This window comes from Musa acuminata, chromosome BXJ1-11, assembly GCF_036884655.1.
Source record: "Musa acuminata AAA Group cultivar baxijiao chromosome BXJ1-11, Cavendish_Baxijiao_AAA, whole genome shotgun sequence".
NCBI classification, from domain to species: Eukaryota; Viridiplantae; Streptophyta; class Magnoliopsida; order Zingiberales; family Musaceae; genus Musa; species Musa acuminata.
In genome coordinates this window covers 2,647,410-2,674,011 of record NC_088337.1, presented here as the reverse complement: position 1 = coordinate 2,674,011, position 26,602 = coordinate 2,647,410, and the positions used below count along the sequence as shown (strand labels likewise).

Below are 26,602 nucleotides of genomic sequence, written 5' to 3'. Positions count from 1 at the left end.
TATGTTTTAAAAGTCCATTGAATATCATATCACAAATTTATCCTTCTAACATTTTCAATAAATATATACTTTTATTTAAATTAATAAGTAAATAAATAAATAAAATTAATTAATATATGTAATCTTATAATCATATAAATAAAAAAATATAGAATAATCTTTAAAAATAAATAAATAAAATCGTAAAAGAGAGAAAATAAGATTAAATTTTTTTTATTAATATCTTATAAATACCGAAACGCTTATGTTATCGTAAGACAACATCAACATATGAACATTTATAATGCATCACCCAAGTGAAATGTGATTTAAAAGAAAATTATCAAATATTAATTTACATTTAACCATCAATACACATTTCAAATATGTTTCCAAATGCACCCTTATCTTCTTCCTCAAATCATTATCCTTTCATCCAAGTATCCAAGATATAAAAAGAAAAACTAATTTTTGTTGGACCAATTCCTCAACAGTTTCAAGTAAAAGAAGATATGTCTACAAGAATTAGAAGAAAATTGACATACATGACAAAGGGATGTTTGAGAATGATTCAATCTAAAATACCATTTTGAAACAAGTAACCTTTTATAAAGCATTTTTCATAAGAACATTTTTACTTTAAGTGGGGCAGCAAAGATTTCATATCCATTTCCAAATAGGTCACATCCTCTTTTTCTTAATCATCTATTAGAAGTAGCTAATGTAAAGGGTGTAAGGATCCAAATCCAATTATCATTAACATTAAGATTAGAGGAAATATAAATCCTTAAAATCTTGAAAACTAAACAATGTTAAAATATTTGATAAAAATGATTCAAATTCCACAAAATGGGCTTATCACTAAATGACAAATTAGAAACCTTCATTAAAAAGATGGGCTAAGCACCAAATGATAAATTAGAAACCAAAGGACATTATAGCATGTCACAAATGTCTCTTAGCATGTCACAAATGTTTGAAACAATCATACTTAGTATTAATGAATTTTCACTCATAAATGAATTAAATATTAATAAATTTAATTATTTTATGTGTTTGTGCAAGCTTAGTGTGCAAAGTTCAAATTAGTATGTACACACACATACATATACATATCCAAAAAATAATTTAATGTACAATGCAAGATTTATAAAATATTATATATAATTATGATGAGAATAAATATTTATAAAAAAAATAATTTCTAATCTTTTCGAACTTCTATTTTCTTACAACTTGTAGGTTAGTTTTCTGCCTCCACCTAAATTCTCTCTCTTCTGTTTATTATTATGTTTTGATGTTTCTGTGGGTGTGAAATTGTTTCACCTTGAACAACATTAATATGCTTTCACACGATTCTTGTTTATGGTTTAAAGAATATAAATTTTATCTTAACAATGGATTAATGTGAAATAATTCTAACATGTTGTGTCAAATTATCCTCCATGTAATTTAGTTTAATTGAAAATTGTAGATCCTTAAGAGATTGAGATATTAGTCAACTTTTGGGAACACTATTTATTTCTTTCAAATTGAAGTATATGAATCTTCTTGTTGTAGAATATTTCAAATTTATACGACCCTAAGTTGCATGTAAGTTTACTTAAAAGTCACATACATTAGAGGAAGATTTATAAAAAAAACATATATAATGTATGAAATATGTATGGTTTATGTTCAAAAATATAATTAGGTGATCATAAGAAATGACCAAACATATGTTTTAACATATGTTTTAACATATCTTCTTACAAAAAAAAATCATTAATATTAGAAAAACATAGTATATGCTTTTATAATATAAAAATATCTCACTCCAAACAAAATATTTTTTTATTCGGAGCCTATGTCCCTAAAGAATAAGGTATCCTAGAATGGAAATAACCTTTTATAAATAAGGAAAATTTTAGAAATTAATGTTTATATAAATGGTTTCGATTTGAGAGAAGATACGAAGAAATAATTTAAACACACGTGAGTTTCATGTAAACGACCAAAAGAGGGTGACGAAATAGATGTAAAAATGTACGTAAAAAAATTATATCTAAATTGAGATTAACTTAAGAAGATTTATGATTTTATCACGAAGAATTTGATAACGAATTACATTATCTTACGTATGAATCTTCCCTCACTCAAATGCTACATCAAACCAATGTGCAAGACAAATAAAACATTATTTTCGATGAAATAGAGTCTCGTATATGTGATCACATAACCATTCTCTTCGTTTAAATTTGAAGTATTATATTTATTGACAAACTAAATTAAAATTACATCTATATCACCTTAATTCGATTGAACGAAACATAAAGTATAAAAATAATAATTTAATCAATCAGGTTTCTAGGGTCCGAAGGATAAATGTATCTCAATAATTAATTATATATTATTATCTATAATTAATTATCTTCAGTATTTTACTTTTATTACATTAATATTTCTATATTTACGAAAATAAAATATTTAATTTATTATTCTAATATTTTTTTTATTTTTAATCTTATAGAATTATCTTCTACAATCGAATCTGAATGGTTCATTTTCGTAAGTATAAGAATCGTAATATAATTTTTAAAAAATATAAAATAAAAATATTAAAGAAGATTAATTTATAAAAATAAAATATATAATCAGTATTCTCCCAATTTATAGGATACGTATACGCGTCAACATCGTCGTCCATTACTATAGTCGCGAGTACGTCGTCAAGTTCCCAACAAGAGATCCGACTTTGGAAACGACGGGCTTGCAATAATGCGAGGCCAGTGTCGCGGTTGATGTCGTGTCTCCAGACTTCGCACACCGGTGGATCTTCGTACGTCGCCGTACCGCAGCTTCGATGCTTCCCGCACCCCGCACGTAGTCCACCCATGCCAGCTTCGGCATGCGGGTCCCGCAAGCTCTCGACCGTACCAGGAATCATCCGGAAGGTGTTCGGCGACGGGTAAAATTGGTCGGTGCGAGAAAGGAAAGCTTTTACTGTTTTATGTGTCCGACACGGCCCGATATTTATTCCGATAAATGGAAAGCACGGAGGAGATTTAATGATAAAAACCGATCCGTTGGCTCGACGCGAAACGCCTCCGTCTCTCTCTCTGCCCGCTTCTCCTACCTTTTAGCTTCGCTTTGGGCCGCCGTCCCACGGCTCGTACGGACCACAAACTCCGCCCACCGCCACGTCAGCGCTCCATTTCCCACCGCTTCCGCCCCTTCGGCTCGTCGTTTACCTCACTTGCCTTCCGCTGTGCCTTGCCCGCACTCGTTTATGTTCTTGCGGCGGCGGAGGTCAACGGGTACAGAGCAGCGGGCGATCGGGGAAGAGGAGAAAGGGGATGGGGAGGAACGGGAGCGTGAGGCGGAGCTACTCGGCGTCGTCGGACGACTACGGGCTGCTGGAGGAAGTCGGGTACGGGGCCAGCGCGACGGTCTTCCGGGCGATCTACCTCCCCACCAAGGAGATCGTCGCCGTCAAGCGCCTGGATCTCGATCGCTGCAACAGTAACTTCGTGAGTCCTTCTCTCCCTGTCTCTCTCGTCTCTGGTGATAGTTCTCGATGTTGCGGGTGGGGTGGGGGGGGGTTTGTGAAGAGCCGATTGGATCGGGAGTTGGGAAGTGGGTTTCGTGGAAATTGGGATCTTGCTGGGATTCATACGCCGTATCTCCTGTCTCTGGATTGAATCTTGCTGCTTGCCCTTCTGTGGTGATGGTTCTTGAATTTGCGGGGTGGGTTTGGATGGAATGGGGTTGTGAAAGCTAGATTGGATCGAGTGAGTTGGCAAGTGGGTTTTGTGGAATTTGAGATCTTCTAGGGATTTTGTAATGGTCTTGTCATCAAGATTTGCTTTCGATCCCAAGTGATTCTAAGAAGTGCGACTTCACCTCTTAGGCTGTCGGAAATGAGTCCGTGGCCTGTTTGGTGGGAGGCGGTTGAATCTAGTTAACTTGTGCTCTTGAATTGATCCAACCTGTTGTTCTTGTTCAAGATTTAAAATTGATTTGCTTTTTTTTTGTTCAAAATGTAAGACTAATGATGTTTTTTGTTTCAAGATTCATATTGGTGATTGACTCGATCTTTATCATTCAGACCAATCTGCGTCCTTGACCTTTCTAGTGTCATTGGTTTTCTAGTAACTAGTATCATGTTTAAGATGCATATTTATGATCAGGCTTAACAAAATATGTTTAGTCGCTCTTCTTTCCTAGTGCATCATGAAGTTCTTGTTGTTCCAGTGTTTTGGTTGATATTTGCTACATCCCGATTAATACCGTATTGTAGTGAGATTTTACAATTAACATTAAGCAGAATGCATTGATCATGTTGTTCTAATAGTAATCTGGATGTATGGTCAATCTATGACGACATCTTCCAGGTCATTATTTCTCATCATCAAAGTGGTGCAGAGAATTAGAAAAGGCAATCAGATGTGTTATGTCTCTGCTAGATGGTTGCAATATTTATGTCAAGCTAGACAGCATGGATGCCACATGCATTGATATCCATAATCTGTTTATCATCGTCAAACTTTGACATTTTAGAGTAACTTGCTAAGGTGCAAATTCTAAAGAAGCTATTTTTCATCTGAAATGCTTATTATTAGCTACTCACTAATGTGAGGGAGGCACAAAATGTCCTATAATTTGGGCTTGTGCTTCATGTCAACTCTATTATGTTTTCTTTATTCACTTGTGATGACCAAGTCACTTTATATAGGATGATATACGACGGGAAGCCCAAACAATGAGCTTGATAGACCACCCAAATTTAATTAGGGCTTACTGCTCATTCGTTGTTGAACGATTCCTCTGGGTAGTCATGCCATTTATGGATGAAGGCTCATGCTTGCACCTGATGAAGATTGCATATCCAGATGGATTTGAAGAACCCATTATACGTTCAATTCTTAAAGAAACACTAAAAGCCTTAGAGTACCTTCACAGGCATGGTCATATACATCGTGACGTCAAGGTTAGTCTTTTATGTTGTATTTCCTTCTATATAAGTAAATTGTACATATCAGATTTTATTTTCTTATAAAGGTTTCTGACTGCAGGCTGGGAATATCCTCCTTGATAATTCTGGCGTGGTGAAGCTTGGAGACTTTGGTGTTTCAGCGTGCATGTTTGATAAAGGTGATAGACAACGCGCAAGGAATACTTTTGTAGGAACCCCCTGCTGGTAAGATACCAAACACCTGCTGTCTGCTCTACTCTTTCAGTTCCTTTTTTCGTGTAAGTTAGTAAATCGTTTCTGTATAATTTATAGAAACTACAAAAAAAATTAATTAGGGTCTCCTATGTAGGATGGCTCCAGAGGTGTTGCAACCAGGAAGTGGATATGATTTTAAGTAAGTACTATCTTCAGCTTAAAAGTATCAATATACTACAAAAAGTTCAAAGTTAGGAAACTTGTCTGTCAAATAGCAAATATTTTTTATTTTATTATGGACAATCATGTTATTTTAGTGGTTCATGTTGAATAGCTTTATGGACAGTTAAGCATTCCATCTTCCATTATGCAAGTCATGTAAACAAAATAAAGCATATTCAGGAGATGTACTTGTATGATTATAATTCCAATGATAAGCACTTCAGACCTAGAAATACATAAATGGAGGAAAGTAAGCAAAAAGTTAGTAACTTTAGATTTTATTAGGCAGGATTCACAACAAGCATACTCTTACTGAAGAAGAGGAGGATGAGAGGTACTGAGTGTTAAATTTATATTTGTTACTTTAGTGTTACTTTCTTTTGAGGGCAAGCTGTGGCACTAGAATTGGATGTTCCTATGTGACCTAGGTGCTAAGACTCCAGGTATGGAAATAGCATATGCATCAAGTTTCTCCAGACTCTGCATTGACGAGAGCCACATTCTCTAGACTGCTCTTTCCTTCATTCTGTGATTTCTTTTGTGGAACCTTGCCTAATCCAAGAATAAGGAGATTAAAGTTTCTCAAGTTCTTTGTCATAGATCACCATGGTGATATAAGAAAAAGTTCTCAAGTATTATCAGAGTAATGGAAACAATCCTCACTATCTCCACGAAGCACATTCCTACTGGAAATTCACTTTTCCTATTTTACCCTTGCCTTTCTTAAAAGCTCAACTTGACTGTTTGGCTTGAAATGTTTGCCTTATAGATGACTATAAGCAGATGAAGTTATTTAACTAGGTTTAATTTGTTTCCTCTTTCTCTTTAGACTTCTTTAGTAAATATAACTTTAATAGTTTTATGTGGTTATCATGTAGTAAAATAAATTTCTTTTTCAAGACAGAACGGCAGCTTATTAGTTGTTACCCATGTTCACCGGCTATTTCCTGACAGATCCGTCTTTTGGATTAACATGATATTTAGAGGTTTTGGGTTCCTTACTCTGTTGTGTATGCATTTTCATTTTACATCTTCCCGTATTCTGGGTTGGTTTTGTCTTAGACCTGTTTGTCTCCATGTGCACCCTTAGGTTCCCTCCTAACCTTCATTTGCAAAAGTAGGAAGTTAACATGTTTCCCAATCCTTTGTATAAGATGAGCTGTCATCAAATTCTTTTCCAAGCAAGAATGGAAGCCTTTATATTCAGCATGAATTTCTAAAAGATCAATATGTTCAGTTCAGTCGATGTGATTCTTGATGATTCTTTGAAGTTTTTCCATTTTGCTCCAAAATGAGTTGTACTTCGCTAGAAGAGTTATCAATAATATTGGTGATACTTGTAGGAGTATGCCTGCTAAAATTTACTGATATTGTGGCTTTACTTTGTAATCTTTCTTCTCTTCTATCCAAATTTTGATGTAGTTTTTGACGAGAAGTGTCTCCTGCACTTCTTGGTCTGGCGATACGTTAATATGTCTCCTTCACATTAACGGTCCGTATCGGTGCATCGATTAGCTATCGGTACGGTACATACCGAGCTGTACCGAGCATATCGACATATGGTACAATAGGGTGTACCAATATTCTGCCCATATCGATCCTCTATTGGACCGGTATGTACCATCCATACTAAGCGGTATGCTTTGGTACGTCAAACTTTGGTGTACAATCACAGATACTTTGTTTGAATTGTCCGTGGATCAATTGGGTAAAATACGCAATTCTTTGGAAATGAATTCCACCATAGTTATGCCTAAAGGAACAATGAGGCTCCTTAATTGTGGATCTCAAACGCCTGCTATATTGCCGGTGCATGAATCACTAACCGCACACCTGCTGAGGATACTTTGTGGACTTTTGTGGCTTTTAATATTAAGTTGTGCAATATAGCTCACGTTGTAGGGATTTTGAAGATTAAGAAAATAACAAGAGACCATGATTCGATTCTTTTGTCAGATAGTTCTGATACTAGGAGACACTGGATTAGAAGTGGCTTAGCTATCATTAGGTTCACTCTTAGATGTTCTGTATTGACTATAAATGGCAAAAGCTATTACCATGTGAAGCAAGGATTTTAATTTCGAATAATACTACCCATACCGGGCGGTACGTATTGATCCGCCAGCAGATCGGTGCGCGGACCTCCCGCAACCGGGCAATATCATCGATTGGGGCTGCTTCCGCCCTGTTACGACCTTAAATTAGTCGATGACGATCGATTTCGACCATCGCCGCTCGCTATCGGGTGGTATTAGCCGAGGGAGAGCTGAGGGAGAAGAAAGAAGAAGGAGAAGAAGAGGAAGAACCTAGAGATCAGGCGTCGCTCTCCCTTGACGATCCCGATCCGTCGCCACCCTCCCTCACCAGACGCCACAAATGAGATGTTGCCTCCTCGTCTGAGGCGACGAGGCCTCGGCGTCGTTGACGACTTCTCCTCATCCACATGGGTAGAAGAAACAAGACGATGTCGCCTTGTCGCCCTTTTTTGCGTGGGAGAAGGAAACCTCGATTTCTTCTCCCCACCCGGGCGGAAAAAGGAGGCGACATTGCATTGCCTTTTTTTAAACATATATATATATATATATATATATATATATATGTATATATGTATATATGTATATATATGTATATATTTATATGTATATATATACATACATATATGCATATACATATATATATATATATACCGAGTGGTACACCCTAGTGTATTGCTCGATACTCTGTATCGTACCGTACCGAGCTACGCTCAAAACTCTAGTACGGTACGAAATTACAATCCTTAATGTGAAGTATATATTGAGTCATTGATAATACATATATGATCCATGTACCAGTACCACACAGGTACACAACGTATGTATTTCCAACAGTTTGATACGACTTTGAGCTGATTTGTGGCGTTTCAACACTTGCCTTGATCAAATATTTGAAGATCTACAAAGTAATCATTTTTTTCTGGCTGCGAAATTATCAAGATCTTTGTGGACCCTAATCATTTTCTTTAATTATCCTTTTGATATGTGTCCCAATCCAGTTGTGAGGTCTCTGTCAATGTAACACAGACTACATTCTTTATCAAATGCATCTGTAGCTAGTTCTTTATTTGCCATGTATTTCCTGTTTAGATTTTGATAAATTAAAGCCTAGGATTCTAACTTACTAAGCTATACCTGAGGTAGTTTCTTTCCGTATGCATTTTTAACAATGCTGCCAGTCTTGCTTTCACTAGTGGGTACCATGAAAAATTATTTGCATGGGTAATAAAATTGGTTATTTTTTTGGTTTTCAGATCTTGATGACTGATATATTTTCTGCCTGCAGAGCTGACATCTGGTCATTTGGAATAACTGCACTAGAATTGGCACATGGCCATGCTCCATTTTCCAAATATCCTCCAATGAAGGTCTGATTAGTTTCTGATTGATGCTGACTGTATTCTTCTTCTGTTCGTTGTTGTGTTGGTTACATGTTATGAATGGTATAATATATTTAATTTTTAAGGCTTTTGCATGGCCTCCATATGAATGTAGAAACTGTCTTTTTTTTGGCCCACATGAAGGATTTTTACATGTGCCTCTATTGCTGTTCACTAAATTGTTTAGCCCTTATGTCTGCTCATTAAATTGTTATGTGGAAAGTCTTTATGGACTTTATTAGTAGTTCATTTGGATGGCATTATATAGCAGGACATATGCTTTTCTATGGCTGTTCATTAAATTGTCATGTGGAAAGTCTTTATGGACTTTATTAGTAGTTTATTTGGATGAAATTATATAGTGGGGCATACTCTTTTCTTGTTAAAAGGCCATATCCAGTGCACGACATGCCCACCAATATGGAGTTTGAGGAGGGTTACACAGCTTTACTGCTTTACCTTTAAATATAGAGAGGTTGTGTCCATGGCTTAAACTTCCAGGTTACAAAAGAACAACCTTACCGTTAATACTCTTTTCTTGTTATTAGGTTTTAATATGACCTTCCATGTATCTATCATTCATGCTATATGTATCTTTAAGTTCAGGGATTTAAAAACAAATCCATCCATATACTTGGTGGCATGGTATCTCTGTTTGAACTGAATTCATACCAGTCTGCCCAACTAGTATCAGTCCAGTTCAAACTGAACCCATGCCGGTCTGGCCAACAAATAGTCTGGGTCTGGTACCCAAGATTTTAGACCATGCTTGGTGGTGTGTTGGTACAGCTCATTGTATCACAACACACTGCTGGAGAAAATAAAAAAGTAAAGTGTCAAGTTCACATGGTCATATTCCAAGTTGATATAGAGTCATAGACAATATATTGCACGGTCTAATGGTTTGGAGCACTGCAAACCATTATCTAATTTCCATACACTAGTTGAAATTTATTTTATAATTATTTTTTTCAATTGCAATTACTATGTATCAGTGTTTGATTTTTCTTAACTTGAGCTGCTTTTGTTTAGCGAAATTAATTACTTTAAAGGACCTATTTGAATCATATTGCATACTGGTACAATATATTGCTCTATTTTTGGAAATATATGGACCTATTTGGTTTTTGCATTTTTTGACTTCTTCGTTGTTGGTTTTACGAATGAAAGTTGATGACTACTACTTGAAGTTGTTTATTCGCAACTATCATATACGCATTAGAGGATTTCAACCAAAAAGAGATTGCTAAAGTGGGTTCATTTTAGCACAGTACTACTCGGTCAAGTTAAAAAGATTAAGATATTATTAGAATATCCAAGTCATTAATGTTGAATAATTTTTTTAGCTTGAACAATATTATGCTTTTGACATCCTGATGCTCCTCTTTAGTGAGGTTGTCATGCAAGTGTTCCTGAACTCGATGACAATCTGAGACACCCTTCACATGAAGCTCCTTAACATATTATCTTTCATTTTGCCTTGAGATTTCCACAACTTTAGGTGCCCTGTAGATGATTTTGTGTGTACTAAATTTGACAAGATAATCTTACAAATAAATCCAGGGATTTGGTAACAGATAAGTAATATGAGATGCACAAGTCCTCTTGGATAATCTTAGAGGCACTAGGAGCAGGGGAACCCTTGTCATGAGATGCTTAGATATTCTTACTAAATAGTTCTAACAAACTAAGTATTGATGTAATTTTGGTGATTTAAGAGGATGTTTCAGTGCAAGTGGAGAATGGTCCATAAAAAAAGTTGATTAAAATTTCTTGAAAAAGAACACCCTCAATTGATGTTTTTTTCATTTCAAATCATCAAATTTTTGTCCATTTCAGTGGACTGAATATTCCAATATAAAATGGTGACAATGGTTTGCACAGTGACTAATTTACTATTCATGATGAGTAGCCTCTCTTCATTTTACTATAATACCAATTTGTTTACAAACTATTAGTGCATGGATACATCAATCTTTCCACTGTTTGGCCAGAAGCTGATATTTTTCTCATGTGTTTTCAAGTTTTGCTGTCTGAATCTTGCTTGTGTTCCCTCTTTGTAGTGTCACTTCTTGAATTTTCGAAGGCATCATGGGTCGTGCACTCCATGACCATCTTTCAACATATTTAAACATCCTTAAACAATCTCACTTTCTTTTACTTAAATGGTGTAGATATAATGAACCAAATATCCCTTCTTTGCACAACCATCCAATTTAATTTATGCTTCTTTCCTTTTCTGTGTTTTGTTACTTAAGCTGCATTTCTTACCCTTGAGCCTTGACTTCAGTATTTGATTCTTTTGATGCATGATCATTTGTTAATGTGCAAAGGAAATATTGCCTTTCTAGGTGGTTCCAATTATGCACTAAGACAATGTAATATTCTGCCAAGCAGGAGCATGCACTTTTTGTTCGTGCTCTATTTTTTGTTTGTGTGGTTTGAAATCATTGTTTTACATTTTGGAATGAACATGGTAGAAAGTTTTGGTAAATCAAGCACAGCGTAACAAAATTTGACATCAGTTAATATGTGCAATGATTAATCACCTGAACTATAATTTGTTCTAGCTATAGTCATAGAAGAAGAAAAACACTTCAGAGCTGATGATGCTCACCAGCCTATTGTAGGTTCTTCTGATGACTCTCCAAAGTGCACCCCCTGGACTTGATTATGATCGTGATAAGAAGTTCTCAAAGGTAATAAAACTCCCTTTTGCTAATGCATGCTTGTCAATTTGTGAACCTCATGCATTTTGATATGAAATGCTTTTGCAACTTATATCGGTTAGTCTTCTAATAAACGGCATTCAGCTGTAATCAGTCCTTCAAAGAAATGATTGCGATGTGCTTGGTTAAAGATCAAACAAAAAGGCCAACAGCAGAGAAGTTGTTGAAACATTCTTTTTTCAAGCATGCAAAACCTCATGATCTATCACTGAAAACCATTTTAATTGGCTTGCCACCACTTTGGGAACGTGTGATGGAACTTCAGGTTTGCCTTTAATGTTATTTCATACTTCTATTATACTTGTTGTCCCTTCTTGATGCTGTGGAACAGTCAAAGAATAAATTTTTTTGCTTATTAAGGTTAAGGATGCTGCACAACTAGCTCTTAAGAAAATGCCGTCATCTGAACAAGAAGCCATATCGCAGGTTGGTGTTAGTTTTGATGCTATAAGAAGTTTGCTTATGGTGAAGTTAAAAATTTTCCTTCTTTTAACTAAGTTTTTTGTTTCATTACAATTCTCTTCTATTTTTCAAGTTTTACCATTGCCATCATGCTAGTATTCATTAGGCATATATGTAATTAAAGGTGATAGATGTGACCAAAAAGTTTAGCATCTGCTACTTATTGTTAATCATTTTATTTGCATGTGGTGGATAATACAACATTACAACTAAAACAAAACATGTTTCTATTGGTTCTCTGTCATTGTTTATGTATAATCCTAATTCATAGGGTATATTCAGGACATGTGTCATAACTTTGTCTACTTTATTTGCTAACCATTAACAGCCTCCAAATTTATTTGCTAATCATCAACAACCTTCAAAGATTTAGATTACTTTGCATATTGTCATGTTGTCTGACAAATCTTATAAATAATTTATCAATAATGTTAGTACATTTGTTGTCTTTTCTTGCACTAAATTGTAATTAAGCTATTTCTATATGATCCTTTCAGAGCAACATCTATCGTGAGGCACAAACTATGATCTTGATAGACCATCCTAATGTTCTCAAGGCACATTGCTCCTTTGTGAATGATCACACCTTATGGGTTGTCATGCCTTACATGGACAGATATCCAGAGGGAGAATTGGATATGCTGGGGTCAAATTTTTGCAAACTGTCCAGTATTGATCTGCTTATAGGCCTTGGATAATGAGCTTACCAATCAGGATACAGTTCATACTGGACTAAACCGGTTGAAATTAGCTGGTCCACATCACGGTTGACTGTTGGACTGTTAGGTTGGTATGGGCCAGCCGCCAGAATAATAAACCTTTCCATATGTATCAGAATGGAAATTATTATAGGGATTTGAAATCCCAGTATTTCTTTAAAAGATCCAAGTAGGGATCTAAATTCTAGCTGTCATTTCTCCGAATTTCAAATGAGAATCAACTTTTGTGTTTGGTGAGAAGATTTCGAACTTTGAAAAAATAGGTGAGAAATTCTAAGCCTAGGATTTAAAAAATTGATGGTTGTGCTTTGAATTTAACATTGGGATCTGGAGGGTGGGATTTCAAAGGAGGCAATTTGAAGGTTTTTGGCTTAAACACCTATAAAATCTTCATAGTTCATACCAAATGAGATTTTTAAATTTGAATTTCTGATGAGATTTGAATAGTGAGATTTGGTTAATGGGGTTTTACAAGGATGGGATTTGAGTTTGAAATTCTTGGGTGAAATTTTGATGTAGTTTGTTAAAAACTAGATTTCATAGGAAATATTTATAACAAGTGGGATTGTAGGATAGCATCATAGTAAATAAATATAGACAACATAGTTTTGCAAAACTTGAGGGTTAAGAAGATGATAGGAGAAGTACGAAAGAGATATTTCAGAAGTTCAAAAAAGAAGATAAAGCAACAATTTGTTGGCCACAAAAGAAGCATTTTATCAATCAAAATTCACTATACATTCTGACAAGTGACAAGTGTACCGATAATCTTTTGTTTCTTATGGTATTGTTAACCTACAAAGCAAGCCTTTTGTAGAAAATTTATAAGAGGAAAATCTAGCCTAGATTCAAGGGAGACTTAGCATAGTATCTCATATATCCAAACCCAAAAATTAGGATTTGCTGACAGTAAAAACTTAAAAATAAATGGTGGTCACATCGTATTGCTTCTTCAGATATCATAACGCCATTAATCACCAGCTGAAATGACAAAAAAGGCTGAATTATTAAAAAAATTAAATTTCTTAAGATGTTTTCAGTAGTATCATGTAGATTTATTGCTGAATCGCAATATATACAAGTTGGATGATCAGAGTACTACGTTTTTGCACTTAAGATATAATGTATCATGGATGCATAAGGATGGATCTGTGGAAATATTAATTGTTAGAAGAACTTAGTGATATTTTTCTTTTTCTTTAAAGTTCCTAAATATGGTGATTCAGGCATTTATCAAAGTAGTCATCTTTGGCTTTATTCTATGCTCTTCCTACAGAGTGAGTATCAAAGAGGCGTTAGTGCATGGAATTTTGACATCAATGATCTGAAGGCTCAGGCATCACTGGTATTTCCAGTACTTAATTTTTTCCATTACTAAGAAAGTTTCTTGTCCTTGTAGTTGCTGACAGATCATCAAATTTATGGCTATTTTGAAGTCTTTCTCACACACTCTGTTCTTTTTTTTTTTTAAATCACAGATTCAAGATGATGATGACCTTTCTGAAATGAAGGAAGATGAAGAATTGAGAGATGTTGTCGGCAAGGTTTCCCTAGTTCCTTCGCTCCTTTTTCTAAGCTTTAGTATCCCAGTCTAATTGTGTGAATCATGGTTTACTAGTCCAACGATATATTCTCGTTTGACTAAGTACCATTAATTGACCATACCATTCATTTTCTTTCTTAATCATTTTTTTGAGTGATAGTTGGCAGTATAGATCAACATACCTCTCCGTATCTTGGTATTGTACTGGTCTGACAGGTTGTCATAGCTGGCATTGGACCGATATTTGAATCCTTGGAGTGAATTACATGCTTTTTCATTTGTTTCTGGGGAGAAATAACTGGAAGTTTCATTGTTTTTCAGGATATGGATACTTCGAGATCTAATGGTGAGAAGTCAACATCTAATGACAAAACTAACTCTATGTGAGTTGCGTTAGACCTGAACTAATGTAAAGTTTGATCTTTTTTATTTGTATCTTTACCATTTGTATACATCCATTTCAAATTTCTTTGTGTCAATGCCGTTGTTAGTCTAGATAGCTTATACACATGAAATATGCTAATATGCCAGCCACACTACCCTTCTGTCAATTAAGGCTGACTGGTTTGTCACACGGCTTTTGCATGATGATAAAGGAGCACCATGCTGGTATGGCGGATGTTAACAGGCATAGTTCTGTAGGCATACTTGCTCATAAGAGTAGGCAAAATGAGTTCAAGAATGTGTGCATGTATATGTGTGGAAAGGAAGTTCTCAAATGGCACTGTATATGCATGTTTGTGCTTATATACCCTAGAGGATCGCCATACCTTCAGGGTAATGGATATATACAGGTTATCAAAACAAAGGAGAAACCGTTTTTTGTGGGCATATCAATTTTTGTTATGGAGGTCATTATGCTACATGTTTTCAGTTAGATCTTTAAAGTTGCATTCTTTTGCCTGTGTGCACATGCCTGGCATAGTGATTTGCAGTTTGCATGAAATGCAATTTTAACACACCTCAGGACCATGTTGATTTATTTGGGCATAGATATCCAATCATATGCGTCAAAATAAGAAATAGGATTTCTCGGAAAGGAGTTTAGTTGGGATGAAAAAACTCTCTTAGCAAGTTTAATAAAATACGTCATTTTATTTAGTCAACCTGATGATTGAAGAGAATTTTAGAATAAGATATGGTTTTGATGCAATTATATTATCTTAAATTCATTCCATAGGTGCTCATTTTGTTGTTTAAATGTGCCAGATATTTGAGGTACGTGACATTAGACCACAAATATTTCCTGTTTGGCTCTCTTTTCTTGCTTGTCAATCCCAAACTTTTTTCTTTTACTTTGGTCTTGCTGCTTGTTGTTATAAGTTGTCTTGGATAAGTTGGAAAGAAAATTTAATATTATAAAAGATGAAAGTGATCAATAATCTTGTCACTATTAAAAAAAAAATTTATGAAAAAAATTATCTCCTGATATTTAATAATTCATTTTATTGTTTTTATTTTGCAGGGAAAGTACCTATAGTGCAAATTTCTCAGGAGCAAAGTGTTTAAATACAAGAGACGAGATTTTGCCAATAGATTTAGTGGATTCCCATAGTCAAGAAAGGATTGAGGGGTGTGATAGCTGCAGAATGAAAAATGACTTAACACCATCGACATCAAAACATGATATACAGCCTAACCAATGGAAAGTTGATGTTGGAAAGAAAGGACAAACTCATAGTGGTCCACTTGTATCTTCTGGCATGTCTACAACCTTGTTGCCAGAAAGAGGGCACACCTCAGAAAGGTTAATGTTCTATTCCTTTTCATCACAAACAGTAACTATTATCTATGAGTGACAGTTCTTTAGAAATTCTCTTGTAGCATATGCCATATGATTGTAGATGCATTGCCAGGACTTCTTTCATTCTTGTTTACTTCTGAAACTTGAAGGACATGTATCCTTTTGCTAGTTAAATTAGCTGTTTCTTGCTGTTGTGAGAATAATGGTAATATGCATATTGGATACCAATAACTTGAAACATACTGTGCTGAGTCGGTGTGAGTGACAGCATGGCACCTAACAATATGGTAATATGTTGTGTCCATTTGCACAATCATGTGGCTGTCATACAAATAGATGTAGTCCATTATTTAGGTCAGAGCAGTGTATTTATACAATGAATTGACATTAATAATAAGAGATATTTACCTATGTATCACGCCCTATTTTCACTAGCATATGTCTTGTGTAAATGTGTAAAGTTCGTGTTTCTAGTTTCTTGGAGCCTACTTGATTTATAAATACTTTATCTTACAACAATATTGATCACTTAGATTTTTACCATGAGAACTTAGTTGTTTATAATTATATGATTGAATTTGATGGTCCTTATACACAAAAGATTGCATGTGCTGACTAGCAACAGGTGCTGGTATGGTAAAGACTGGCAAAAACGCATACTGAGGACAATTTGAGAAAGCACTAGTTTTGCAGTGGGCCCATGCCAATCATCATGTCTCCATACATTAGTGTTACAAAACTCTAAATTGGTTTAAACAATTTAGTTTAATGGATCTCTTCTTCATCTAGCTCTATTAGAAGTGTATGTCCTCCAATAATCCCTAGACCATTCTGCCCTTTGTCACAAATCCTTGTTAGTTGATATATGATGCTTTGGCCACCTTTTATCTAATTTTGGTTTTTCTCCCCTATATCTTGGTATTCCTAGATGATCCCATACTATTAACTGTTTTAAAAAGCTCTATTTCATTTTATCCTCAAGCACCTACTAGCTACATCTTGGTCTTGTATGTATACTAGTTGACAACCAGATCAATGTGGTACCAGTGTTGGTCCATAGTGTATGGAGTGCCAGTATAGTCTAGTACCAGTTGATATCAATCACAATTGGTTGGTACAAGTTCCAGGCCTATTAAATCAAATTAAATCATTTTTTCTATTATTTTGCTTAAAAAGGAATTGAAATTTTTTTTAGCACCTAACTTAAACTTTGTCCAGAAAACATGTCATAGGAGCTTCTGAAAGTATTGGTACATGTTACGTATATACTGAATATATAACTGAAATACTTGTAAATACATGGACTTAAAAATTTAAACAGCCTACATTTGTTAAGCTTGAAGTTTAATTTGCTTGAAATTGATGTTGGATTTGAGAAATAAGTTTGAAGTGTAAGATTGAGAAAGTGTGATGAAGAAAGGGGGAAAATGGGATTGCCCAATTTGTCTACTGGTTCCCCGTGGACTGGTAAATATCTGGTGGGAACTGGTAGATATCAGGCAGTGTACACTGGTCTGAGCTGTAATTATTACTATCTCAACATCCTCATGTATAGTATGCTGAACTGAAAATGTTATTTAAATTGCCAAACATTCTGAAAATCTGTTTTCATATTATTTCTAAAATGTGCCTTTTGATATGGACACTGCACTGTCACGGATGCATGACATTCACCTTCCACTTTGAACATCCTCCTCCTTTTCCTTTTCTTTCCTTCTGGATAAGTGGAGATCATATATCCTTGTTGTTATAATAATTTCACTACACTGTAAAGGAAACATGCTATCTCTGTATATAGTACATCAGTTTGATTCTGGTATAGATAGTCTTCAGATTTGGTGATTTTTTTATGGTAAGATGCATTAGCTTTTGTTTCTTGTAGTGGTTTGTTTCACATTCAATACTCTTATGGGTGTCACTCCTATTTAGGTAAAATTACTGTAATAGAATATCTGATCTCACAGAACACAGGGAGATAGCCTATATCTGACAACTTTCCTACAACTTATTGAACTTTCTTCTTAGTTACATAGAACTTATGGCCATGGCTGTCATGTTGATGGCATTTGATATTAATAATGAAACAAGGATATGTGAGCTTGTTAATTCTATAGTTATGCACAAATTTGTTTAATAGATCTGTGCTTCTTCTCTGTTGCTAGGATTGAAAGTGACAATCAGAAAGGAACTGCAAGATATAAACATGATGCACGCAAAGTCACAAATTTCAGTGGTCCGCTAATGCTGCCAAACCGTGCTTTGGCTAACAACTTATCAACTCCTATGTGGTCTTCAGCAGGTATACAAGATATCTCATCTAAAATTCCACTGTACATGCCTCATGTGTGGTCCAGCTTCATTATTTGCACTTAAGAGCATGAATGACTATATACAGAAGCTGATCCCTAACAGTATCATGTTAGCTTTGTCGAATATGTTGATTTTTTTTCCAGAAGAGAAGACCATTCATCTCTTTGTTTTCACTTTTACAGGTTGTGGAGACTTGCTGGAGGACAAGACCAAACCTAATGTGGTTCAGATAAAAGGGCGTTTTTCAGTTACATCAGAAAATGTGGATCTCGTAAAAGTAAGTTTGCATGAAACTACTCATCTTAACTTGTGTGGTTATATGCCTATACTAAAACATATCATAACTTTTAGGACTTGCCACTATGTAACATTTCAAGAAGGTCATCCCAGGTACATATCCATTTGAGATTCATACTCCATTAATTTCTTTATTGCTGCAGTTATCCACATCTCACCTTGATGTAACATTTAGATACTCTTCCTCTTTCAGGGATATCCCATGAAAAAATCAGCCAGTGTTGGTGATTGGTTAGTTCAAGCTAAAACAATGGTATATTGATTCATTACATCATGAAATTTACCATTATGTTTCTTATTATATTTTCATGGCATCTCTTATTGCTGCTAATTGTCAAATGCTTGGAGATGCTGTTCTTTCCAGAAGTTCTTAGATTTCTATTTGCCTTTTGTGCCATACGAAAGCATGAGTGGATGTACAAGAGAAGAAAGGCGTTATTATCAACAATGTCACATAAAAATGATAAAATACAGGGTAGCTAGCAACGGCCACAACAGCCACAATAGTGTATCAGGCTGTTTGATACTAGAGTTAAGATTAACTTTCACATCAATTGTTGTCTTTATCAACATTTTTACTGATGCCTTCTATAGCATGGTTGTGAAAGCGAGTATGCTGTTTTAGTCCATTGAGACCCTTGCAAACCTATATGGAATGCTTAAGCAGAAGATAACCTTTTATGAAATAGTTAGTGTTTGTGAATTCAAATATTACACATGTTCTTTGAAAAACATCAAAGACCGTCATGATAAAGTTGTGCAATAAAAAGGTATGATCAATTATCATGTTCAAAATATCTTTCGGACACTAGTTTCTGTTTGATTGAATGATAAACTCTCAACAATGTGATTTAATATGAGGTTATTAAAGCCTTAACAAATGTTAGAGCACAAGGAGCATCAAAAGCAAATCAAGTTGAGTGCATACGAAGCAAAAGTGTAAAGAAATTGAATGTTTTTTGGTTAAAGATATTGATAATTGATCTATGTTATATTTTAAAGTTTACTTCTTTCTCTATATAAATAAATATTATAAATTGGAACATATATTGAGAGCCATTTGATAACTATTAGTAAAATTTAATTTCCTAAGTAAAAGGAGATCCTTTGCCGTCTAGGTGGTTCTTGTCTAGGCAATCAGCAGCCATCTAGCTTAATTTCTTAAAAAGTATAGGCATCTAGGTCCTTAGTTCAGACTATAGGCACGATTTATGCATGATTTACTAGTTGCAAATGTTACCTCCTCTCTGTGCAGTAGACAGCTACTGGCTTAATTCCTTGAAAACAAGATTTGTGATACCATCCGGAATGGTTTGGTATGGGTGGTATTTACCGGTCCGGTAGCCTATCGCTACGCGATCTATGTAACAGTTGGTAGGCCTGGCATAGGGCCTGTTCCATTTGTATAGGACTATTAGGGTATTCAAATGGTTTCCCTTGGTATATCTGCCTGTACCATTCGTATAGGCTTATAGAGTATTCAAAAGGTTTCCCTTGGTATATCTGTCTATTGAATTTCTTTCTTACTATAGTTCTTACTTGCTTATTTCTAATCTTGGCAGCCACCTGGTCAACATTCAAAGGAAGTTGGAAACAATAATTCCAAGGAAGTTGGCAACAGTAGTCCAAAGGAAGGTGGAAACAGTACCATACCTGCATCCATTCTGATGTCTCACCTTCAGAATCTTTTCCAGCAGACATCTTTTCAACAAGTATGGTGATCCTGCTATTTCTTTTTCCATAATTACTTCCCAAATTCATGAATACTTGTAGTGGAATCTAAAAAACTTTTTGAGTTGCTGAGAATGCTTACCTATCAAAATATTGTGCTTTAACTATCAGGAACTCATTACGAATCTCTTGAATAGTTTGCAACAAAAAGAAATTATTGATGGTGAGTTTAGATGTTTCTGATTGGGATTTGGAATCCTGATGCAATTAAAATAGTCATGGAAAATTTGTTCAGATTTTTTTTTTCTTTTTGCAGCATTTCAAAATGGAGTGCCTTCCCAAGTCCAAAAATCAAGGAACAGGAAGTTGGTCAGTGTGTCATTCCATTTATACTCATTCCATCTGCAGGATTTTGCTCTACTGGCCTTACAATCCCATATATGTGGGGCTAGTGCTTTCTATATTTTAGTCCAATTCACTTGATTTGTTTTCATATTCGAAGAGAGATTTGGATTATGTCCTGATTTAATTATATTAGTCCTGCTTAATCACATGGCTGTTAAAGTTAAAATAAATAGCAACCAGAAATTACTAGAGTTTAATGTTACTAATGCCTTTGTGAATTCTCTAGTCAAAACTCTAATTGTAACTTGGGCATTGCAGTTAACGTGGACAATTCTGTAGACCCCATATCTCCAATGTATCATAATCTGAGAAAAACTTTTCCTACCCATTTAGCAATAGCTTTGTGAATGTCTTCCCTCAAAAAAGAAACGGGAAAAATTCCTCAATATCATGAAGTATTTCACTGTCCTTTACTTCATCAAGCTTGAAATTATCTCGTCTTGATGCCATGAGGAGCTTACAGTTCGTTCCCACATGGGAACTAATGTTGTTATAATACTCTTCAATGAAAACAGGCAGTGGAGAAAAAATGAGTAGAATTGTGGTAGTTTTATGTCTAATTCTTTTAAAGCCCAAGCTTTTGGTTTTCCAATATAATAATAGAGGGTTTTGCAAAAAATATATTAATTGTGCAACATTTATGTCCTTAAGATTAATTGCAGGTGTGAAAAATTAAGATTTTTTTTTCTACAATCAACTTTCTCAAATTAGCTTTATTTTTAATAGATGAAGTGAGAGATTGTCACCTCGTGAGTTCTCAAATTCTTGAGTATAAACATAAAAGAAGTTAATGTACTGGCTATATAATTCATAATTTTCAGAAAATTGTAGGCAATGGATGGGTGACTAAGGTGCTGCACATTCTTTAGGCATTAGGTGGCTTCCTAGCAGTCAAAATACCTTATTAAGGCTGAGAAAGGTAACAAGAACTTCTGAAATCTAAAATAATGTATATAACAAGTCAGAACAATGATTACCTCACATTTGATCCAAAAGTCAAATTTATCCTGACATATTTTTTTGAAGATAAAAAAGGAGATTTGGACTACCTTAGCAGCCTGGACTACCTTTTTCCAATGAGAATGAGGGAAAAGGAAAGAATATAAGTGGAAAGAAACAGAAATTAGCATAGCTTTCTATTGGTAGTCATCTCTTGGTTGCCACAGATCTAATGCATGCCTCTTCTTCTCTCCTATCCTGGATGAACTCAGTTGGTCAGAATGGAGAGTAAGAGACATTATCATTATAAGTGAAAAGGAAAGAATATAAGTTACAATAGCTTTCTATTGGTGGTCATCTCTTGGTTGCCACATATCTAATGCATGCCTCTTCTTCTCTCCTATCCTGGATGAACTCAGTTGCTTAGAATGGAGAGTAAGAGACATTAGCATTATAACATGACCTATGATTGTAGGTTGGTTATCGTGTTATGGGACAAAATGTTTCACACTCAACTCCTGACCAGAAAAAGTACAAACTTAATACAGGAAGCACTAGCCACCGAAAGGCTTGGAGAGGGTCAATGTATGAAATCTTTCCCCTGCATTTAAACATTTCCATGATTCAAAACTTGGTCCCCCAAGTCAAAGTAATAATCTTACTGGTGTAGCAAGGTTTGCCTTCTAACTCTGGTCAAATTAAACAGGCTATCCAGGTGTCACCCTGCTGACTAGGTGCCAGCACCAGATAGCTACTCCACAAAGTCAGTCATATGATCCATCTAGGTCACTGTTTGTTAAAATAATTATGATTCATGAATGATATTGGAAAATATTATTTACTTTTTGACTAAATAGTCAGATTAAACTGGCTGTCTGGTTGTTCCCTGTTATTTAGGTGCCTGCGTAGGTGTTGATCTCTAGATGACAATCCCACTTAAGGCAGTGATTTCTGATTCATGCATGATATCAGTGTAATCTCTTTAATTCAGTGACCTAACGTCATACTTATGAATCAATTTCCTGCTTCATATTTCTTTTTCTTTTGTTATCCGCATCATATCTGTGATAAAGCAAGTCTATGTGCTGGCATATCAGGTTTTGGTCTAAATTATTTGCATGTCTTTTAATTCATAGAACTTATTCCACAACTTGTATAGGGTTCAACTGGTTGGATCCTTCAAATGACACTGAAAGATCTACGGTTCATTACACTTGCAAGACATAAATATTAATATCTGCTGATTTATACTCTTATGTGTGCCTTACTTCTTAATTACAAGTCAACATAATATGAACCAAATAAGTTGTTGTTTTATCCCATTTATAATATATGAGATTGAAGTAGCAATTGCTGAAAAATACTCTTCATTTCTTATTGAGCTTTATTTTTAACAGTTGGATACTGAAAATGCTGAAAGAGAGCGGCTGTTGCTTACTAAAATCTCAGAGCTACAAGCCAGGTAAAGTTAGCTTATCTGTACAGGCTATTCCTGTACCAATCCCCTTTTTTTTGGTAGATTGTTTTTCTTTCCCACTACCTTGTCAAAGTAAAATATTTCTATTCTGAAAATCAGGTTCTTACATAGCAGAGGTTGTAGTCATGTCAAAATGCCAAAATCTGATTCTCGTATTTGGATTATTATTGTGAATCTTTTCTCTAACTATACAATGTTCAACAGCCCGCACAAATTAAAGATAGAGTCGAGTATGGACAGTTGTGATACATGTGAAATGATTTTTTTGGGCTTTTTCCTTGTCATACATTTTTCACTGATCTTTATTTAAATGTTGTGGGTTGCTCCTTAGACCTTGTCATTTTTACCCATTGCAACAGTAGCAGAGGCCATTGTTTGGCCAAACTCATGTCCTTACCATGTCTTTGGTTTTTTTGTTATTACAAAAGCTATAACCCGTAAAATGAAAACCAAAGGGAAAGTTTGTTGTTATTGACTGAATCATTGTGAAGAAGCAGTTTTCTCAAATGATTGTTTTAAGTTCAATAAAGCAGCTTACAGGTGAAGTTAGACCATTGTAAACCATTTCCTTATAGGAAACAGCTAACTGATTCATTTACATGCAACAAACAAGATCACCTCTAGCTAAATTCATATTTGACGATGGCAAAAACCTTAAGTGTAAACCATATCATGCTGCATCATGCTGTAGTAAATGCTGTACCATGCAATAATATACCACTACTTCCTATTAACTGTTAGCAATTGTGAATATGCATTCCTATTAACTGTTAATTTGTGAATATATATATATATATATATATATATATATCCTGTGAGGGCTTTATTGCATATCCTTCTGATTTAGGTTTCTTAACTGTAGTATGAACATAATACTTATGGAACCATATTTCAGTTTACAATTCTGTTTCTGCTGCAGGATGAGTACTCTAACCGACGAGCTTACTGCAGCAAAGTTGAAGCATATTCAGGCAAGTACTGCTGTTTATTGCTACATATAAGGCATAACCAATGCACCAACCATTTTAACTGCAGATGTTATGATTTGGTAATGCTGCCCTATACATTTTCAATTCTCCTTAGCATGGTTCGTCTTACCGGTCTGTACTGGTGTACCAACCAGCTATCGGTATGGTACGTGCTGAGCTGTACTGAGTCACACTAAGCACACCGACACATGTTGCATGTAGACATACTAATATACTGCCCATACCAGTCCCTTATCGAACCGATATGTGCTGCCTGTACCAAGCGGTATGCTATGATATGGCGAATCTTGCTCCTCAGTATAGTCAATACATCTTGGCTATTTTAGTTCATCACAATCATAAATGACAGAACAAAATAATCGTGGACTGTCATTGTGTAAAATGGACCTTCTTTCTACTCTTATCCTCTTTTATTTGTTTGATTTTAGCAAGTAGATAATTGGACGCATAGAAACAGAAATATGAGAAACTATGTTCTGGTTTGGTCACTTAAGGAAAAGGAAGATCTATAATGGAAATTGTCAATATTACCTTTAGTTCTTCAACCAAGCAAGCCAATTCAAGTAAGCGGTTATTAAACTGAGTGATGGTAGTAAGTTTACACCGCAAGGTAGTGGAAATATTCTAGTGATTTTGTTACATTGCAAAAGAATCACATGTCTAGGTTTCAGCAAAATGTCAAGATTTGCCCATTTAGAACACCTTTATTGGCTGTACTATTAAAGTTTGCAGTTATACTAACTATATTATGGCTGATAATGCAGTTCCAGAACCAATTATATTTGTTGCATATGGATGGCGTACTTTGTGAAGCCAAACATAAACCACAAAGAGAAGCATACAGAGTCGCAATAGGATGACTACATACAAATTTCTTTTTATTTTCACATAATAAGCTGATAAATATGCCACAATTTTGCATTAATATTATGTTCTATGACTGTTTATTTTATGATCAAGAGTGTATATTAAAGAAGACCCATTTCCTAAGGGAGCCACCGTATACAGTCTGGAGAAACACAAAAAGAGTAAATGTTCTTTCAACTCCTTCCATCACTCTCCTTGGCGAGATTCCTAGCACCAAATTACTACTAATAAAATGGCTAGAGAGATGTTCTAATGTTGATTTCCTATTACTATTTTCATATTAATGATTAAAGGCCTTTACAAAATCGATTAATCTATTAGAATCCATTGTATTATTGGTTAACATTTTAGCGTTGACCAATAGAAAAGAAATTTTCCATGTTTTAGAGCTGATGCTATATGGACAAAAAGAAATTGTTTATGGGTTTTGACCATTTTGGTCCATGTTGGTCATGTTATGCTCAGCCAGCACAAACTTGACTCGGGAAATGTAGCACGCATAGTACTCAACATAAGCCAGGGCATCCTTTTGCATATTCTGTCTTGTGTCAGCTAGTGTGTTCTTGTGTTCTATCATGCCAGTGCTTTATCAGCATAACTAGTTTTATTAATAAAAACTAAATCCTTTATTGAAGTTGAGTACACATATTTTCTTCTGATTTCCTAAGTGTTACAGTATGAATACTCAAGTGAAGGAAATTCCATGTAATAATATAATTTTTTTGTCTTCTTAAGTTTTGGTAGACTTTGAGTTATTGAGGTTGTGATCCATGTTTCCTGTAGTTGATGTGTGCAGAAACAAAAGAGATGACCAGCTAGATATCTGTTCCATCTAATTTGGTTTCTAGACTGTTTTTTTTTTTTTAATTTTGTTCTACTTTGTCAAACTGTTGATACTCCAACTTCAGTACTCTGCAAATGTTCTTTCTATATATATATATATATATATATATATATATATATATATATATATATATATGTATGTATGTATGTATGCATGTATGTGTGTATGTATATGTATAGTTTGGCTATAACCATGAAGTTGTGTTCCTATTCCTATTTCAGTTACAACAAGAGTTAAATGCATTGTATTCTCAACAAGAAGAAGAAGAAGCTACGAGGAATCAAGAAATAGAGGAAACCTGATACATTTCTAAGAGATTATTATTTTTCATGCCAGTTATAAAGTTATTCCTGGGTGAGATCGTCCTTGATACTTTGTTTGGTCTCCTGATCTCTCTTAAGAAGAATTAAGAGAAATAATCAATGAAGAAAGCAATTTCTTGGCCATTTCTCAAGACAGGCAATCGGTCACTAATGTGGTCCAGATATACTTTTTTTTTTTTTGGTTCCACACGAGGCCACCCGATCCACTTGTAAATGATCGAGGTCATGAATGTACCATGTCAGCTGTTATCTTCCAGTGATCTCATTTTTGTGTATTCCATTTGTTTGTATTTGGTAATTATCACTTTGTGGAGAATCCACTGCGAGCCTGCTTCTTTATTATTATTCTTACTATGATGCAAGGCTCTCTCCCATTTTCTTTCCAGGCTCTTCTTTGCTGCTTTGGCTGTATGTACATTATCTGAAGTTGAACATTTAAAGATCAACAAGCAGATGACTGCTTTCACAGTCCTGTGATACTGGATCGAGTTTTAGACTTTTGTTTGTCTTTGTTTGTG

At 34.9% G+C, this 26,602-nt stretch overlaps 1 protein-coding gene across 2 annotated transcripts; it reads left to right on the top strand.

Moving 5' to 3' along the window:
- The first annotated feature begins 3,036 nt into the window (after nucleotides 1–3,036).
- Nucleotides 3,037–26,552, top strand: LOC103970313 (serine/threonine-protein kinase BLUS1). 2 transcript variants are annotated; one of them, XM_009384044.3, is made up of 22 exons: nucleotides 3,037–3,488; nucleotides 4,694–4,948; nucleotides 5,034–5,158; nucleotides 5,283–5,327; nucleotides 8,672–8,753; nucleotides 11,396–11,464; nucleotides 11,589–11,759; nucleotides 11,855–11,920; nucleotides 13,952–14,020; nucleotides 14,154–14,219; nucleotides 14,540–14,601; nucleotides 15,684–15,965; nucleotides 18,125–18,261; nucleotides 18,455–18,549; nucleotides 18,624–18,662; nucleotides 18,763–18,822; nucleotides 20,132–20,281; nucleotides 20,412–20,463; nucleotides 20,557–20,609; nucleotides 22,982–23,046; nucleotides 23,981–24,032; nucleotides 25,983–26,552. In XM_009384044.3, the coding sequence occupies exons 1-22, from the start codon at nucleotides 3,315–3,317 to the stop codon at nucleotides 26,061–26,063; spliced, it is 2,250 nt and encodes a 749-aa protein (XP_009382319.2). In that variant the 5' UTR covers nucleotides 3,037–3,314; the 3' UTR covers nucleotides 26,064–26,552. The 2 variants fall into 2 exon arrangements, with proteins under 2 accessions (XP_009382319.2, XP_064945147.1); XM_065089075.1 differs by lacking the exon at nucleotides 20,412–20,463 and having other exon boundaries at nucleotides 25,983–26,069.
- Nucleotides 26,553–26,602: the final 50 nt, after the last annotated feature.

Coding starts and splice junctions, on each gene's coding strand:
- LOC103970313 (XM_009384044.3), top strand. CDS start 3,315: ATGGGGAGGAACGGGAGCGTGAGGCGGAGCTACTCGGCGTCGTCGGAC. Junction 8,754..11,395: donor CCAAATATCCTCCAATGAAG/GTCTGATTAGTT, acceptor AGCCTATTGTAG/GTTCTTCTGATGACTCTCCA. Junction 11,921..13,951: donor AACAAGAAGCCATATCGCAG/GTTGGTGTTAGT, acceptor CTCTTCCTACAG/AGTGAGTATCAAAGAGGCGT.